We start from the raw sequence: 17,893 nt of genomic DNA on the forward strand, positions 1-17,893 counted from the left end.
TATATGGAGAGCAAGTATGAGTTAGAGACATTTTAAGCAACAATTTATAATTACAAACAAGGTAGCCAATGAATAACCATGTGCCTATGTAGTTTTGTATTGTTGGAAGTGTACTTTCAGAGTAAATTTCAAACAGTGAGAATGCTCACTCAAATTGTAAATACATGTGGAGTTTTGTTGGATATTGCCAAATTTTCCTCCAAGGTTGCACCAATTTATATTTTAACCAGCAATGTATGAGACTACAGTCTCACCAGTGGAATCAGTTATTAAATGTCTAAATTTTCTCCAATCCGATAGATGAGAAATGGTATCTCAGTATAGTTTTAATTTGCATTTCTCTAGTTACGAGTGAGCTTGAACATCTTTTCATATGTTCAAAGGCCACTTCCATATCGTTTTGTACATTGTCTGTCCATGATTTTTGCCTATATTAAGTTTTTGGCAATTTCTCCTTATTTTGAGAGTTCTTTATGTATTTATTTATTTGGAATATTAACCCTTATTTATGATATATTACAAATATTTTCTCCCAACTGTATATATATGCCACGTTGTTTATTCATTCATCATTTGATGGATGTTTAGGTTGTTTCTGCCTTTTGGCTATCAAATAATTCTACAATGAACAGATCTTTCTGCAGACACGTTTTCATTTCTCTTGAGTAATGGAGAATTAGAGTGAAACTATAGGGTTTTATAGGAAGTTTATGTTTAACTTTTTTTTTTTTGAAGATTTTATTGGGGAAGGGGAACAGGACTTTATTGGGGAACAGTGTGTACTTCCAGGCCTTTTTTCCAAGTCAAGTTGTTGTCCTTTCAGTCTTAGTTATGGAGGGCGCAGCTCAGCTCCAGGTCCAGTTGCCGTTGCTAGCTGCAGGGGCACAGCCCACCATCCCTTGCGGGAGTCGAACCGGCAACCTTATGGTTGAGAGGATGTGCTCCAACCAACTGAGCCATCCGGGAGCTCAGCGGAAGCTCAGCTCAAGGTGCCGTGTTCAATTTTTTAGTTGCAGGGGGCAAAGCCCATCATCCTTGCGGGACTCGAGGAATTGAACTGGCAGCCTTGTGGTTCAGAGCCCACTGGCCCATGTGGGAATGGAACTGGCAGCCTTCAGAGTTAGGAGCATGGAGCTCCAACCGCCTGAGCCACCGGGCCGGCCCCTATGTTTAACTTTTTAAGAAACTGCCAAAATGTTTTCCAAAGTGTGCTTTAGCATTATACATTTCCACCAGTAATTTATGAGGTCCCATTTTTTCCACTACTTGATATCGTCAGTCTTTTTTATCTTAGCCATTCTAGTTCACATGTAGTAGTATCAGATTGTGGTTTTAATTTGCATTTCCCTAATGACTAATGATATTGAGTATATTTTCAAGTCCTTATTAGTCAGCAGAATATCTTTTATTACATGTGTATTTAAATATTTTACTTACATTGTCTGCAAACACTTTTTAATCCTGAAAAAGAAATGTGTTAAGGATTTTAAATTACACACGAACAGATACAGAAAAGTAAAAGGCATTTGTGGCATTTTGCTTTTCCTTTATTTCAAAATTTTACTTCAATAAAGTCATCTAAACTAATTGTTCTACGCATTTTTGGGTTCCCTATAATGTCAGTGGTCTGCCCGTTTTATCTGTGCCATGGTGACATCATTATAGCAACATGTAACATTTAAATTAAATAGTATTGGTATGTTAACTAGCCAGACTCAGTCATTGATAGGAAGAAAGATTAAACCAAGAGAAATGAAGTGATTTCTCCAAAGTCTCACAGCCAGTTAAAGGCACATCTACAACCTTAACCAGGTTTCTTTCTCTTATCACAGTGTTGCTTTAATTTAAAAAAAAAAATACATTTAAAGAAACAGTGTGCTCATTTTCAAGTTAGGCTGTTTTTCTTCTCATTTTGTGTTGTAAGAGTTATTTATATACTCTTGATACAAGTTCTTTATCAATATATGATTCACAAATATATTTACCTACTTTATGACTGCCTTCATTTTCTTAATGGTGTCTTTTGAAGAGTAAAAGGTTTAAATTTTGAGGAAGTACAATTTATAGTATTTTTTAAAATTTTTATGAATCATGCTTTCAGTATGTTGTCTGAGAAATCTTTGCTTGACTCAGGGTCACAAAGATTTTATTCTATGATTTCTTTTGAGAAGTTCTAGCTTTTATATATTTGCCTGATTCATTGGACTTGATTTTTTTCCTTGGGATGTGAGCTAAGGGTCTATGTCCATCTTTTTTTATTATTTATTTATTTATTTTGTGCAAGTAGATATCAAATTCTCTCAGCACCATTTACTGAAAAAGCTATCCTTTCTCCACTGAATTGCCTTGGCACCTGGGTGAAAAATCAATTGACCATAAATGTGAAAGTTTATTTCTGGACTTTCTATTCCTTTCCTTTGGTCTATATTGTTTACCTTTAGATCAAACGCACACTATATTGTTTACTGTAGCTTCGTGGTATGTTTTGAAATTGGAAAGTGAAAGTATTCAGTTTTTTTTTTTCTAGATCTAGAAAGGATCTAGAAAGGCTACTCTAGATCCTTTGTATTCCCTTTTAGGATCAGCTTGCCATATTTACAAAAAGAAAAGCTTCTGTGATTTTTTTTTTAAGGAGTGTGCTGAATTGATAGATTACTTTGGAGAGACTCAACATGGAATGTCTGAACGTGTAATTTGCAATTAGTGGTTTTGCTTCTTGCTTTTCATTTTTTATGTCTTTAATTTCTTTTGCTTGTCTAAAATTTTAAACAGCTTTATTGAGGTATGATTCACATGTCATATAATTCACCCTTTTAAAGTGTACAACTAAATAGCTTTTAGTGTATTCACAGAGTGGTGCAGCCATCACCAATATCCAATTTCAGAACATTTGAGTCACTCCAAAAAAGAAACTCCATACCCATGAGCAGTCACTCCCCGTTGCTTTCCTTCGTGTACTGGTTAAAATCTCCAGGACAATGTTAAATAAAAGAGAATGGAAATCCTTGTCTTCTTTGTGATTTTAAAGAGAAATTGTCTTTTATCATTAAGTATGATGCTAGATGTACATTTTTCATAAATGCCCTCTATCAGTTGGGAAATGTCCCTTTATTCCTAGTTTTTTGAGAGTTTTGTATGATGAATGGGTGTTAGATTTCATCTTTCTGCTTTTGCCCTTCCCCTCCTTCAATGTATTCTTCACATACCGTGCTTTCCCCAAAATAAGACCTAGCCGACAGTCAGCTCTAATGCGTCTTTTAGAGGAAAAATAAGACCTGGTCTTATACTGTAGTAAAATAAGAGCAGGTCTTATATTAATTTTTGCTCCAAAAGATGCATTAGAGCTGATTGTCTGGCTAGGTCTTATTTTCGGGGAAACATGGTAGCTACCAGAATAACCCTAAAATGTTAGTCATATCAAGTCACCATTCTACTCAAAATCATGCATTACCTCCATATTTCACTTAGAATGAAAGCCACAATATCCCAGGAGGCCTATCTAGTCCATTTCCCATAGTTTCCTCTTTGACCTCATCTTCTATTAATCCTTCTTCCCCTTGGTCTCTCCACTTCAGCCATGGTGGCCGAGTTGCTAGTCCTTGAGTACTTTGGGCACTCAGGCCCTTTGTATTCGCTACTCCCGCTACTTGGAATGTTCTTTCTCCAGGTTTCCACAAGGCTCACTCTCATTTCTTTCTGGTCATTGCTCAAATGTCACCTACTCAGCAAGTTATTCCCTGAACACGCTATTGAAAAGTGCACTCCCTCCCTAGTACTTTCTACTCACTTCTTATTTTTCCTCTTGGGGGCATATTCCCTCTTAATAACTATATATAATTTACTTATTTATCTTGTTTATGTTTTGTCTTCTTACTACTCAAATGTAAATTCTAAGAGGGCAACAATTTGGTATGTTTACTGATGTACTTACATTGCTTAGAATAATATGTCGCACATAGTAGGTGATCAAAAATATTTGTTGACTACACCAATGAGTCAGGAAACTTTTAGTCAGCTCTGTCCCACACTTGTCAGGTGATTTGGGCAATTTCCTTCTCTCCTGTTTTATCATTATGTAAAATGTATGAGGGGATAAAACTGGATGCTTTCTATAAGGCTCTTCCAGCTCTGAAATTCTAGGAAAGAGGCTTTATTGTCCATTGAAGAGGATGGATTGAGGTATTATTCTGTTAAGAAATCTTATTAAGATGCTCTTTTGCCTGCAACACAAGGAATACCTGGATGCTGTCTTGCCCAACCTACACCTCCTCTCTGCAAGGTCCCCATAGAAACACATGCTTTTAGGAAAGAAAACTCATTCATTCATTCATTTGATGGATATGTACTCTGTACTGTGCTAGGTTCCTGGCACACATCAAAGAGAAAACAAGAGAAAAATCAAAAACCTTACAGTAAGGAGAGAAAAATATTGATAATAAATAGAAGAAATAAATTATATGGTATGTGATATGTTAGGTACTATGGGAAAAGAAAGAGCATGGTAAGGTTTGCTAACCATAGTGTGGATAGTAAAACTGACTGGAGGTCAGGGTAGGCCTCATTTAGAAGATAATAAGGCCTGAAAGAGGTAGGAGAGCATAGCGAGTACAAAGGCCCTGATATAAGAGAGCCTGGCATGTTGAAAGACAGCAAGGAAGCCAGTGTGGCCAGAGCAGAGTGAGTAATGGAAGGTCTAGTAGGAGATCAGCCAGAGGAAGAGAAGATAAGCTCATGCAGGATGTGGTAAGCAGTGGCAAAGGACTTTGGCTTTCACTCTGTGTGAGATGACTAAGTACTAGAAGACTGCTGTGCAGAGAGTATGAGTATACAGTAAGGGCAAAAGGTGAAAGCAGAGACCAGTTAGGGGGCCATGGCAGTAGTCAACCTGTAACTCATCACTGTGGTGTAACAAAAACTAACTGTTGAGCAGGAAACCATAGGGTGACGAGGGAGCCAGGGTGCTGCAAAGCACAGTGAAATGAGGGCAATAACTGAGGGATGGAGGGTGTGTGTATGTGTGTGTCTACCCACAAGGCTGAAAAGGGCCTCCTTCCTGTCTGTATCCCCATCTGTATCTTTCATCCCCAAAGAAGGGGATTTACTGATCACCACCTACTTCCTGTCTGGTCTTTCCATAGAAATAAATCAAGGCTGGTCAGACCCTGGACTGGGACTGAGGCCCTGTGATCTGAATGTTACATTTTGAGGGGTCTCCGATCTTTATAGAAAAGCCCACTAAAGACTATTTGCTGTGGAGTAGATCTCTAGGATTTACTTATTTTGCATAACTTAGTGCCCTTTCACTAATTACCCCCTATCTCCTCCCACCCTGCCAGTCCCTGGAAACCACCATTCTACTCTCTGCTTCTATGAGTTGGACTATTTTTTTTTCATAGTGCTTAGAGTTTTATATAATTTATGCAGTGTTTACCCCCGATTAGTCTAGTACCCACCTGGCACCATACATAGTTATTACAACATTACTGACTATAATCTCCTATGTTATACTTTCCATCCCCATGACTATTTCGTAACTACCAATTTGTACTTCTTAATCTCTTTAGCTTTTTCACTCAGGAGCACTATTTACAATAGCGAAGATATGGAAGCAACCCAAGTGACCATCAGTAGATGATTGGGTAAAGAAGAGGTGGTACATATATGTGCAATGGAATATTACTTGGCAATTAAAAAGAATGAAATCTTACCATTTGCAACAACATGGATGGACCTAGATGGTATTATGCTAAGTGAAATAAGTCAGACAGAGAAAGACAAATACTGTACGATCTCACTTATTTGTGGAATATAAAGAGTTTTACTATTTTAGATTCCACATATGAGATCGTACAATATTTGTCTTTCTCTGTCTGGTTTCTTTCACTTAACATAATGTCCTTCAGGCTCATTGATGTTGTTGCAAATGGCAGGATTTCCTTCTTCTTAAAGGCTGAATAATATTCCATTATATGTATATATATTTTCTTATCCCCTCATCTATTGATGGACACTTAGGTTGTTTCCATGTCTTGGCTATTGTGAATAATGTTACAACAAACATGGGAGTGCAGATGGCTCTTTGAGATTCTGATTTCAATTCCTTTGGATATAAACGAGTACCCAGAAGAGGTATTGCTGGGTCATATGGTAACTCTATTATTAATTTTTTGAGGAACCTCCATACTGTTTTCCACAGTGGCTACACCTGTTTAGATTCCCACCAGCAGTGGGTTCCCTTTTCTCCATATCCTCGCCAGCACTTGTTGTTTGTTGATTTATTGATGACAGCCATTCTGACAGGTGTGAGGTGGTATCTCATTGTGGTTTTGATCTGCATTTCCCTGATGATTAGTGATATCGACTACCTTTTCACATACCTGTGGCCATTTGTATGTCTTCTTTAGAGTAATGTCTGTTCATATCCTTTGCCAATTAACAATACTGTATTGTATGCTTAAAATTTTACAAAGTGGGCAGATCTTACATTAAAAGTGCTTGTCACACAAAATAACAATAATAATAATAATAATTTATTTTTTAGCAATTCCTTCCAAGCACTTTAATAAAAATTACAATCAACCATACAAACTACTCCAGAGAAATAATAAAGATCACTTCATAAATTATGTATATATCTAACTACACAGCGCCATACATTTGAAACTAGTACAAAATAGCATTGAATATCAACTATAAAAAAATAGTCACAGGTATATAAGGTACAGCATAGAGAATATGATCAATGATATTGTAATAGCTATGTACAGTGTCAGATAGGTAATAGACTTGGTGGGGTTATCAGTTTGTGAGGTATATAAATGTCTAATCACTATGTTGTTTTTGTACACCTAAAACTAATAATAAATAAATGAATAAACAAGTAAATAAATAACAGCAGTTACCAAATCACTTTTTACGGCCAGTGAAATCTTGATACCAAATGATTAGTTCATTCTAAGAATGGGAATTTACAAGCCAGTGTCTTTCATAAACAAAACGCAAAAACTGAAAAAAATATGAGCTAATCCAATTCAAATATATATGAAAAGTATTTTATATTACCACATAGTTGGATTTACTCCAAAAAGCAAGATTGCTTTAATATTTTTAAATTAAAGTAATTCACCACATTAACAGAATAAAGAGGAAAAATATGGTTATTTCATGACGTGTTTTTTGTTGTTGTCGTTCTGTTTTGTTTTAAGGAGTGCACAGCTCACAGTGGCCCATGTGGGATCGAACCAGCAACCTTGGTGTTATTACCACCATGCTCTAACCAACTGAGCTAACCAGTCACTCCAAAAATATGATTATTTCAGTCGATGCAAAAAAAGCATGCAAAATAATTAAGCACCATGCTTAAACTATCTTAGCAAACGAAAACTTTCTTATATGCCACAGGGTATTTATAAAATAATTATCTACAGAAAACTTCATATTAATGCTGCAAAATTAAAAGCTTTCCCCCTGAGACTGGGACCAAGTTAAAATGTAGTCCATCACCACTGATATTCACCATCATATTGGTCCCTACTTGTGCAATTAAGGCAAAGCCAAACAAAAGGAAAAAGGATGGAAGGAAGGGAGGGAGGAAAGAAAATGTTCAGAGTAGAAAATGAAGAAATAAAGCTCATTTACAGTTTATATGATAATACATTAAAATCTGAAAGTATAATACAGCTAAATTATTAAAATCAGTAAGAGACTTTAGCAATGTTTTTCCACAAAAGGACAATATAAAAAATTGAAGGTATTTATATGTACTACCAATTAAAAGCTAAAACTAAAAACGGACATTTAAAGTAGCATCAAAAGATGAAATACCTAGGAAACATGACAAAATATGTGAAAGTTCTCAACACAGAAATCAATCAAATATTGTGAGAAGTAGTAAAACACCCTGTAAAACTAAAAGGTTATGCCAAATTTTTGTACTGGAAGCCTCAGTATTTATAGCTTTCAATTTTCTGAAAATGACTTATCTAATAATAATTTAAAAAGAGGGCAGGAAGAAACTTCCGGTGGGGATGGAGGTGTTCATGGCATAGATTATGGTGATGAGTATAATAGCCTCAGTACAGTCAAGATGCTTTCTACTTCAGAAAAAGCTTGACAAGGTCTTGAAAGTTGTAGCAATACAGACCTTGTGTTTCAGCTTGTACTACAGAGCAACAGTAATCAAAACAGTATGGTACTGGCAGAAAAACAGGCACATAGACCAATGAAACAGAATTGAAAACACAGAAATAATCCCACATAAATGTGGACAGATAATTTTCTACAAAGGAGCCAAAAACATACAATGGAGAAAAGACAGCCTCTTCAATAAATGGTGCTGGCAGAATTGGAAAGCCACGTGCAAAAGAATGAAACTAGACTGCTATCTGTCACCACGTACCAAAATTAACTCAAAATGGATCAAAGACCTAAACAGAAGACCTGAAACAATAAACCGCATAGAAGAAAGCATAGGTACTAAACTATGGACCTTGGGTTCAAAGAGAATTTTATGAATTTGACCTCAAAGGCAAGGGAAGTAAAAGCTAAAATAAATGAATGGGACTGTATCAAACTAAAAAGCTTCTGCGCAGCAAAAGAAACCATCAACAAAACAAAGAGACAACCAACGGAATGGGAGAAGATATTTGCAAACAACGCCTCCAATAAGGGGCTAATATCCAAAATATATAAGGAACTCATACAACTCAACAACAAAAAAATCCAATTAAAAAATGGGCAGAGGACATGAACAGAAACTTCTCCCAAGAAGACATACAAACGGCCAACAGATACATGAAAAAATGCTCAACTTCACTAGCTAATAGGGGAATGAAAATCAAAACCACAATGAGATATCACTTCACACCTGTCAGAATGGCTATCATCAACAAGACAAATAACAAGTGCTGCAGAGGCTGTGGAGAAAAAGGAACCCTCATACACTGTTGGTGGGAATGCAGAGTGGTGCAGCCACTATAGAAGGCAGTGTGGAGGTTCCTCAAAAAATTAATAGAACTACCATATGACCCAGCAATCCCTCTCCTGGGTATCTACCCAAAAAAATCTGAAAATATTTACTTGTAAAGATATATCTCTGATGTTCATTGAAGCTTTATTTATGGTGGCCAAGACATGGAAGCAACCAAAGTATCTTTCAATAGATGATAGGATAAAGAAGATGTGGTGCATATACACAGTGGAATACTATTCTGCCATAAGAAAAGATGAAATAGTGCCATTTGTGACAACATGGATGGATCTTGAGATTACTACACTAAGAGAAATAAGTCACACAAAAAAAGTAGAGAACCATATGATTTCACTGATATGTGGGATATAAAACTGAAGGCAACAAAGGAACAAGACAAACAAATAAAGAAACAAAAACTCAGACATTATGACACATAGACACTATAGACACAAGTTTAGTGGTTACCAGAGGGTAAGGGGGGAGGAGGGTGGTTGATGAGGATAAACGGGATCAAATATATGGTGATGGAAGGAGAACTGACTCTGGGTGGTGAACACACAATGGGATTTATAGATGATGTAATACAGAATTGTACACTTGAATGAAACCTATGTAATTTTACTAACCATTGTCACCCCAATAAATTGAAAAAAAAAATTTTAAAGTACATTTTAGAAAGGTAGAGGGAAGGCAAGAAAGGATGAGAGTGTGAACCAGGAGGTCAGAAATGAATAATAATTTGGCTTGTGAGGTACCCTGCCCTCACCAGTAACCGCTTTACTCTCTCCTTTCTGCTTAGGAGGGATGGGCAAGAAGTGGACAGGAAGGAAGATAGGCGTTATTATAAATCAGTTCTGCTTGTAATCAGAAATCAGCACCTTTGAATTTTGCTTTGATAATCTATTTGTCATGCTCTTATTTTCCATGTCCCCAGGACTGCTGGTAGACATAAAGTAATTTCCCCTTGGCATTACTCATAAGAGGCAGTCTTAGAAATACTAATCTAAATGGAGAGAAGGAACACAATTTTCTTTATTTAACCCTCATGGAATCTTTTAAATATCCAACACAAGGGGCAGGTTTCTCAGTGAAATACTTTTGTCTTGCGTGAGGTTCTTTGAGTCATAAAACCCCCTTAACGCCTTAAGCATAAGGGTGAATTGGTGAGATAATTGCAGGCTGATTTGAGAACTGAAGTTTTATCCAAAACACATGGGAAATTTTGTAAATATCTAAGGGATTATTTAAGAACTGCAAGGACACTTGTTCCAAACTTTTATTGCTTAGATGGGGAACCTGAAAGAGGGGAGTAAGTATTTGCTGAAGGGCACACACTTGGTTTCTGCCTTCTGGCCTAGGGAGCGTGCTTGCTTTAGTCAGCCTGCTTTGAGCAGTATCTAGTGTTGCTGCTCTGATCATTTGTAAGGCGTAACATACTCATCAGGTTTAACAATTAGCCAGGATTGGAGATGCTGCCCAGTTGGCCATCTAGAACTCCAAGAGGATGGCAGGGATTGAATCCAATATAACCAGGAGGTATGCAGGTTAACTAGAAATAGCTCTTCAGAGCTACCGTGTTTCCCTGAAAATAAGATCGGGTCTTATATTAAGTTTTGCTCCAAACAACGCATTAGGACCTATGTTCAGGGGGTGTCATCCTGAAAAATCATGCTAGGGCTATTTTCTGGTTAGGTCTTATTTTGGGGGAAACATGGGAGGTTCCAAAAAACTCTGAAAGTTTGCTGTGTGGGTCCCACTTCTACATAGGAGGCTACTATCTAGGCCAAGGAAAGTTGAGGCTCACAAACATTTGAAAGAAATCGGAGAGGAAACCTTGGAATAGATTATTTGGACAGACTAATGCAGGGGAATGAGTATGTGAGCATGGCAAAATCATACCCCATCCAGATTTCCGTTGAGGAATCCATGCACAGTCTCTCCCGTAGGTTGTCTCTGTTAAGTATAGCATGAGCTCTTCAAACTTGACCTCTGAGGTTTTCAATGTCCTCTATTACCTTTGTATTTTTTTCTGGTAAGTTTCTCTCTCCCTCTCTCCCTCTCTCCCTCTCTCCCTCTCTCCCTCTCTCTCTCTCCCTTCCCCAACCCTTTCTCCCCACACAACTGTGTGTATCTGTTCTCCAAGAGCCATCTCCTTTTTTATTATTTATGATTTTCAATTTATGAAGTGATCCCCCCAATTAGTATAGTACCCACCTGGCACCACAGTTATTACATTATTATTGACTATATTCCCTATGCTGTACTTTACATCCCCACGACTATTTTGTAACTACCAATTTGTACTTCTAAATCCCTTCCCCTTTCACACAGCCCCCGAATCCCCTTCCCATCTTGCAACCATCAAAATGTTCTCTGTATCTATGAGTGTTTCTATTTTGTTTTTATTTTGTTCCTTAGATTCCACATATAAGTGAGATCATATGGTATTTGTCTTTCTCTGTCTTACTTATTTCACTCAGCATAATATCCTTTGTTCATCCGTCTTGTCACAAATGGTAAGATTTCATTCTTTTTTGTGGCCGAGTAATATTTCATTGTATATATATGTACCACATCTTCTTTACCACTTTTAGGTATTTATCCAAAAAAATCAAAAGCACTAATTCAAAAAGATGTATGCACCCCTATGTTCACTGCAGCTCTATTTACAACAGCCAAGATATGGAGGTGACCTGGATATCCATCAAGAGCCATCTCCTTTAGCAAAGCTACAGCAGTTACTGTGAGCAGCAGAGCCATCTTTTGTGCCTGTTCATTATCGGATGATCTTTCTACACATCTCTCATCTCCAGTACAATCTTTAAATTGAGTAACTCCCATGATATCCTGCTGAGGAGAACAATATCAGAAATAATTAAACTGCCATCAGGAGTAAATGAGTCAGAACCTGCTGTCTCTAGGCTTCTTCAGCAGGGGTAGCTAAGGGAGATCAGCTAAGGCAGATAAGTTGTATTTGTTTTTCTCAAGGTGGTAAGGTGGGATTCCAATCTGGTCAAAATCTAAATACCAGGTGCTACTTGGAGAGGCTATCTAGTGCATTTAATGCTCCCCTTATGTTCAGATAGACTTGCATCGCAGTGAACCGGAAGTCCCATTGTTCTTAGGAACATGCCATTGTTGAGGAACGGAAACCCAGCTTTGTGTTTGATGCCATTCATTCTAGCTTAATTTCATTTTCTGTTCTCCTTTCTTTCAGGTTAACAATTCATGCCGAGTGTCCCATGCATTTAGAAGATTTTCCCATGGATGTACACGCCTGCCCACTGAAGTTTGGAAGCTGTATGTATTTTCTCACTTTCTGTTTGCTTGATCTTCTTCCAAAAGGAAATGATTATTTCCTATTCTGTCCCCTACTGGTTTCTAAAGCTGAGGCCTTTAATCCAGCTGGTAGGGAAATGGGGAAGAGGAAGTGGGGTTGAGTAGTACTAACTGATGTGGAGACTTTGCCTTTAATAGAATTTTCTTTCTAGACAGCAAACCTCATTTCACCATTTCAGACTAATTTCTCTGTCATTAGATTGAAACATTAACATCTGTTTCTTAAATTGTCCAGAAGACAGAACAAGGCAGAGCTGATCCAGCATATAGTAGCAGTTTCCTAAGGACAATGTCCCTCAAATTGAGTGTTATTATATTTTTGAAATGCCTATTCTACCTGCATCATCATATACTTCTATCCAATTCTCTACAGGAAATGGTAGACAGGAAGAGACTGGAGATTTCCTCAATTTTAGAAAGTATTGCCTTTTCTGGTAGCTACAAATCTGATAGAGAAATGAGAAGCCCATTTTCAAATGAATTAGAAAAAGCAAAATTAACCAGTTTGAGTGAGTTTCTTACTCTAAGACTTTCAGAGTAAGTTTCTTGTAAGAAGTCATCAGAGCCATACAGCAAGGTCCATGTTGATCATGTCTAAATCAGATGGAGCTCTGTATTTTGAAGTAGACAGCACATTTGAAAAGACCCAAATAATTATGTGTGACATTTTTTCAATCGTTGTCAAATATTTACAGATTGTGTGCCAGACTCTATTCTAGGAGCTTAGAATGCATCCATGAATAAAATAAACACCCTGCCCTTGTGGACCCTATGTTGTAGAAAAGAGAGTGATGGTGAAAGAGAAACAATGGGTAAAAAAGTAAACTTTGAAGTATGTTGTAACACAATGGGTAAAAAAATAAAGTAAGAAGTATGTTGTAAAGTTAGAAGCACCGTGAGAAGACGTAAAAGTGCAGAACAATGGGGATAAGTCATGTCTACGTGGAGGATAGCAGGTGCCACTGAAATTTAAAATAGGGTGATCAGCATCAGCCTCTTTGAAAAAATGACCATTTGAACAGAAATTTTAAGGAGGTAAAGGTGTTAACAATGCAGACATCTAAGGAAACTAGGCTGTAGATGGAGGGAACAGCCAGGGACAAGACCCTGAGTCAGAAAAGTGTCTGATTTCTTCTAGGAACTTCGAAGTGGTTAGTGTTGCTGGACAGAGCGAGCAAGGGAAAAAGCACTAGGAGAGGATGGGATCAAAGAGGAGGCCATGTCATCTAGAGTCTTGTAGGACATTCGATGGCTTTCAATTTTATTCTGAGGAAAAATGGGGAGGGATGGGAATATTTTGAATAAAACAATTATCTGACTTGTGTTTTAAAAAATACGTGATGGATACTCTGTTAAAAATATCAGTATGGGAAGGATAGAAGCAGGGAGTCTAGTTAAGAGGTTATTAATGGTCTTTCAGATAAGAGCTGATAATGGCTAAGTTCAGAGTGACAATAGCAAAAGTGGTGAGAAGCAGCTTGATTCTAGGTATATTGTGAAGGATGGTCCAAAAGGATCCTCCAATGACTTAGATGTGGAACATTAAAAAAAGAACTCAAGGGTGACTTGTAGGTTTTTGTTTTAATGGGTAGACTATCTAATTAAATGAGTATTATTTCTACTCTGGGTAAGACAGAGTTCTTTGTGGATGAACAGCATTCCCCTCACGAGCACTTAGAAAACCTAGAACTGTAGAAGCAACAAGGATTGAAGAGACTAGCCTTTTGGAGAAAGGATAGAACCTCTTGTAAATGCATTTCTGACCTTCAGCTTCTGGATTCCTGGTGGTACAGTGGCACTTGCCAGTTCTGGCCATGGATTGCAGCTTAGAATTGCAAGTTTGGCACCAGGCATAAGGCTGCAAAAAAAAAAAAAAAAAAAAAGGCAATAGTTTTGATGGTCACACAGAGCTAAAGTGATAAAAGTGGAGATCTAGAAGGTCTCAAACTCTTGGCTGACATCTTTCTCAATACTATTGCTGAATTTTGAATTTATAAAAATCGTAAAGCTTAAAACTAATATGAGAACCTTTGAAAAGTAGAGCTGGCTTTCCTGTGGTCTCCCGATGCTATAAAAAGGAAGACATGCCAGGCTATCAGTTTAAAACCCTGGAGAAGCTGTGTCCTAGTTATAAGATTACAGCAGAGACAGGTCAGGTTTAACCAAAACCATAATCCAGCTCAGTCCCTGAAAACTCCACAGTTTTATTACACAGTGTCTGGAATTCAATAAAAAAGCATTAGGCATACCAATAGGCAGAACCATGTGACCTAAAATCAAGATTTAAAAATGAAAAGGCAGAATATGAAAACAGACCTACAGATATCAGAGTTTGTAGATAAGATTAATATATTCAATTAAAAAGAGAAAATTTAATAAAATAGATAAAAGGGAATTTCAACAGAAATTTAGAATCTATAAAGAATAAATTGGAAACTACTTATGGAAAAGTACAATATCCAAAATTCTGAATTCAATGGATGGATTTAACAAGCAGAAGACAGGATTAGAGAACTTAAAAATGGGTAAATAGAAAAGAGCAAAACTGAAGTACAGACAAAAATACAGTAAAGAATAAGAAAAATGTGGGACACAGTAAAATACCGTGTAATGTGTAATTTTGCAGAAGAAAAATAGGAAGAGAAGGGAGCAAAAGCAATAAATAACTAAAGGCTAACCATTTTTAAAACTGATGAAAGTTATCAATGCAAAGATTAACACAGTTGGTAAACACCAAGCAGGATAAATACAAAGAAGACAATACTGATTCTAAAGTTTAAATAGAAACATAAAAGTACCAAAAATAAATAAGACAATCTTGAAGAAAAATAATAGAACTGGAGAACTAATAATGAAATCAAATTCAATAACAGATATCAAGGCCTATTTAAAATTTTTAAAGCTATAGGTATTGTTGTTTCAAAGATAGACTAATGGGACATAACAGAAGTCCGAAAACAGAGAGAGAGAGAGAGAGAGAGAGAGAGAGAGAGAGAGAGAGAGAGAGAGAGAGAGGTGTGGGGACTGATTGATCATTTTTGACTTTTATCTCTCATCATGCACAAAAATAAATTCTAGATGAATTGTAGATATAAATATAAATGTAGCTATAAATAAAGCTTTTAAAAGAAAACATAAGAGAATATCTTCATGATCTTGGAAGAGGTAGAGGTTATGTAAACAGCACATAGAATAGTGCTAACCATAAAGGTAAAAGAGAATGACTTGGAATATATTAAAATTAAGAAATTCTCTATCAAAAGACGATGGTACAAAGGCAAGCCACAGGATGGGAGAAAATATATGTATTGCATACGTATGACAAATGACTCAAATCTATAATGATTAAGATCCCCTACAAATCTCTAAGTAGAAATCAGAAACCTCAATAGAAGAAAAGGCCAAAGTGTTGAATAGTCACCTTATAAGACAGTTTCCCAATCACCCACACACATGTAAAATGATGAATTACGTTAGTCAGCAAGGAAATGCAAATTAAAATACAGAAAGTACCACTCCACAGCCAGTAGTGTGAGTAGAATGAAAAAAGAAAATATCTAATGTTGGTGAAGATGTGGAATACAAGTGTACTTTCATGTATTGCTGATAGGAATGTAAATTTGTACGCAGGTTTGGGGAAATTGTTTGGTGGTAATTACCAGTGCTAAACGTACACATATCATATAACCTAGCATCTCTAGTCCTGAGTACATTTCTGACATAAATCAGTATTTATGTCTACCAAAAGGCATATAATGAGTACTTGTAGCAGAGCTAATTTTAGTAGACAGACCCAAACTGGAAACTACCCTAATGTCCATCCGAATGAATTAAAAATCTTTGACATGTCACAAAATGGAATGCTATACAATGACAATTAAGAATATTACACTTATCAACATGAATGAGGTCACAGATTTAATACTGAACAAAAGCCAGGCATACTGGTACGCGTATAAGTATATATAGTGCATGATTCCACTTATAATACACATCAGGCAAAACTAATCTGTGGTGTTAGAGGTCTTTAATATTTTGTCTATAATTGCTATTTATAGTATTTCCAAATTCCTGACATATTAAAACATAGGATTCAGGAATAAGAGTTGGAATTCCCAGGAATTTTATAAATTAAATGTTATTTATATAACACCCGAACCTTCTTCATGCGCTTTACTCATTATTATGGATATCCAACTTTTTTTAATAAACAAGAGATAATAAGTTTAGAAGTACAGCAAAGACCAGTAGTGTATAGAAGATACTCAAAACTCCAGTAAATCTTATTGGATAGTATTTGAATAACAATGTTTGATCTCGCAACAAGGTAAACAGCACTACACTGAATCAAAAATCAAAATTGCCAATTTGAGGGTTTATTTTGCTTCTCAAACTTGTTATTTCCTGAAAAAACACTCACAGGGTTTGTATATTGTATACTACGCATATAGACTTATTAATATGTAATTTGCAAGAATGGCTCACGATTAGCAACATACAGGGCCACAAACATACACTTACAATAAGCAAAATCAACTGAGCAGATCAATGTGTACTCCTGTACTGATAGTTGGAAATTTAAAACGTTTTGACTCAATGTGCCATCATTTTCTGCTTTTGCTTTTGTCTTTCAAATCAGTCGTGTCTCTTTCTATTGTAAAGTTTTAATTCTTACAGGAAAAATTATAGTACTTTTTCCATTTTGCTAACTTCTCAACTATTTTTCTCAGTATTTGATATTCAGAAAAATACATAAATTTCCCAGTAAATTCCAGGAAGGAATTTCCACATGGAAACCACAGTCAGAATACTAGTTACCCTTGGTGGGGGTTGTACTTGAAAAGGGACACAAATAGTGCTTCTGGATGCTGATTATATGGGATATAAGTCTGGTGTATGGAAAAGATATCTGGACTGGAGACTTAATTTAGGTGTCATCTGTATAGATGGTATTTAAAGCCGTAAGGCTGGAGACCACTAAGGAAATGCTGTATGTAGATAAGAGTATTAAGGACTATTTCCTGAATCACTTTAACTAGAGGCTACAGAGAAGAGAATAACTCCATGTATTGAAGGAGAGGACAGTTGAAGCATTAGGAAACTTAAGGGAACATGTTGTTCTGGAAGACAAAGTGCATCAAGAAGGAGAGAGTGATTTAAATTCTTAAATTTTGAAGTGGGCAGTTAAAATTACCCTTAAAAAAATCTCTAATGAGGGAGCAATTCTGGAATGGTGGAATAAGGACTTCTGAAAATCCACTCCTCCATCAACTGTCAGAATAGACTTTCCCTAAACTCCAACCAAAGGCTCACAACAATCTGAAACTAATATAAAATAATATTGAATGTCAATTGTAACAGAAAAAATTAATTTAAAAATAAAATAAATAATAATTTTAAAAGGTAAGAAAAACAACAACATGATTTCTAGCAAAACCAGGAAGTCTGTTTTCATCCTTTTCTCCCCCACTCTGTAGAAGCCTTGAAGATTTTGTAATGATAAAAGGGTCAATCCATCAGGAAGATGTAGCAATTATAAAGATGTACATGCACCTAGCCACAGAATCCCAAAATACATGAAGC

At 36.4% G+C, this 17,893-nt stretch overlaps 1 protein-coding gene across 4 annotated transcripts in view; it reads left to right on the forward strand.

Annotated features, from left to right (window-relative positions):
• Window positions 1–17,893, forward strand: part of GABRA3 (gamma-aminobutyric acid type A receptor subunit alpha3) — a 196,996-nt gene that overhangs the window by 137,219 nt on the left and 41,884 nt on the right. For all 4 annotated transcript variants that reach the window (XM_033135444.1, XM_033088249.1, XM_033087481.1 and 1 more), the window contains exon 6: window positions 12,189–12,271. In XM_033135444.1, coding sequence (XP_032991335.1) covers window positions 12,189–12,271 — 83 coding nt within the window. The remainder of the gene's footprint in view (window positions 1–12,188; window positions 12,272–17,893) is intronic.

This window comes from Rhinolophus ferrumequinum, chromosome X (genome assembly GCF_004115265.2).
Source record: "Rhinolophus ferrumequinum isolate MPI-CBG mRhiFer1 chromosome X, mRhiFer1_v1.p, whole genome shotgun sequence".
In the NCBI taxonomy this organism is placed as follows: Eukaryota; Metazoa; Chordata; class Mammalia; order Chiroptera; family Rhinolophidae; genus Rhinolophus; species Rhinolophus ferrumequinum.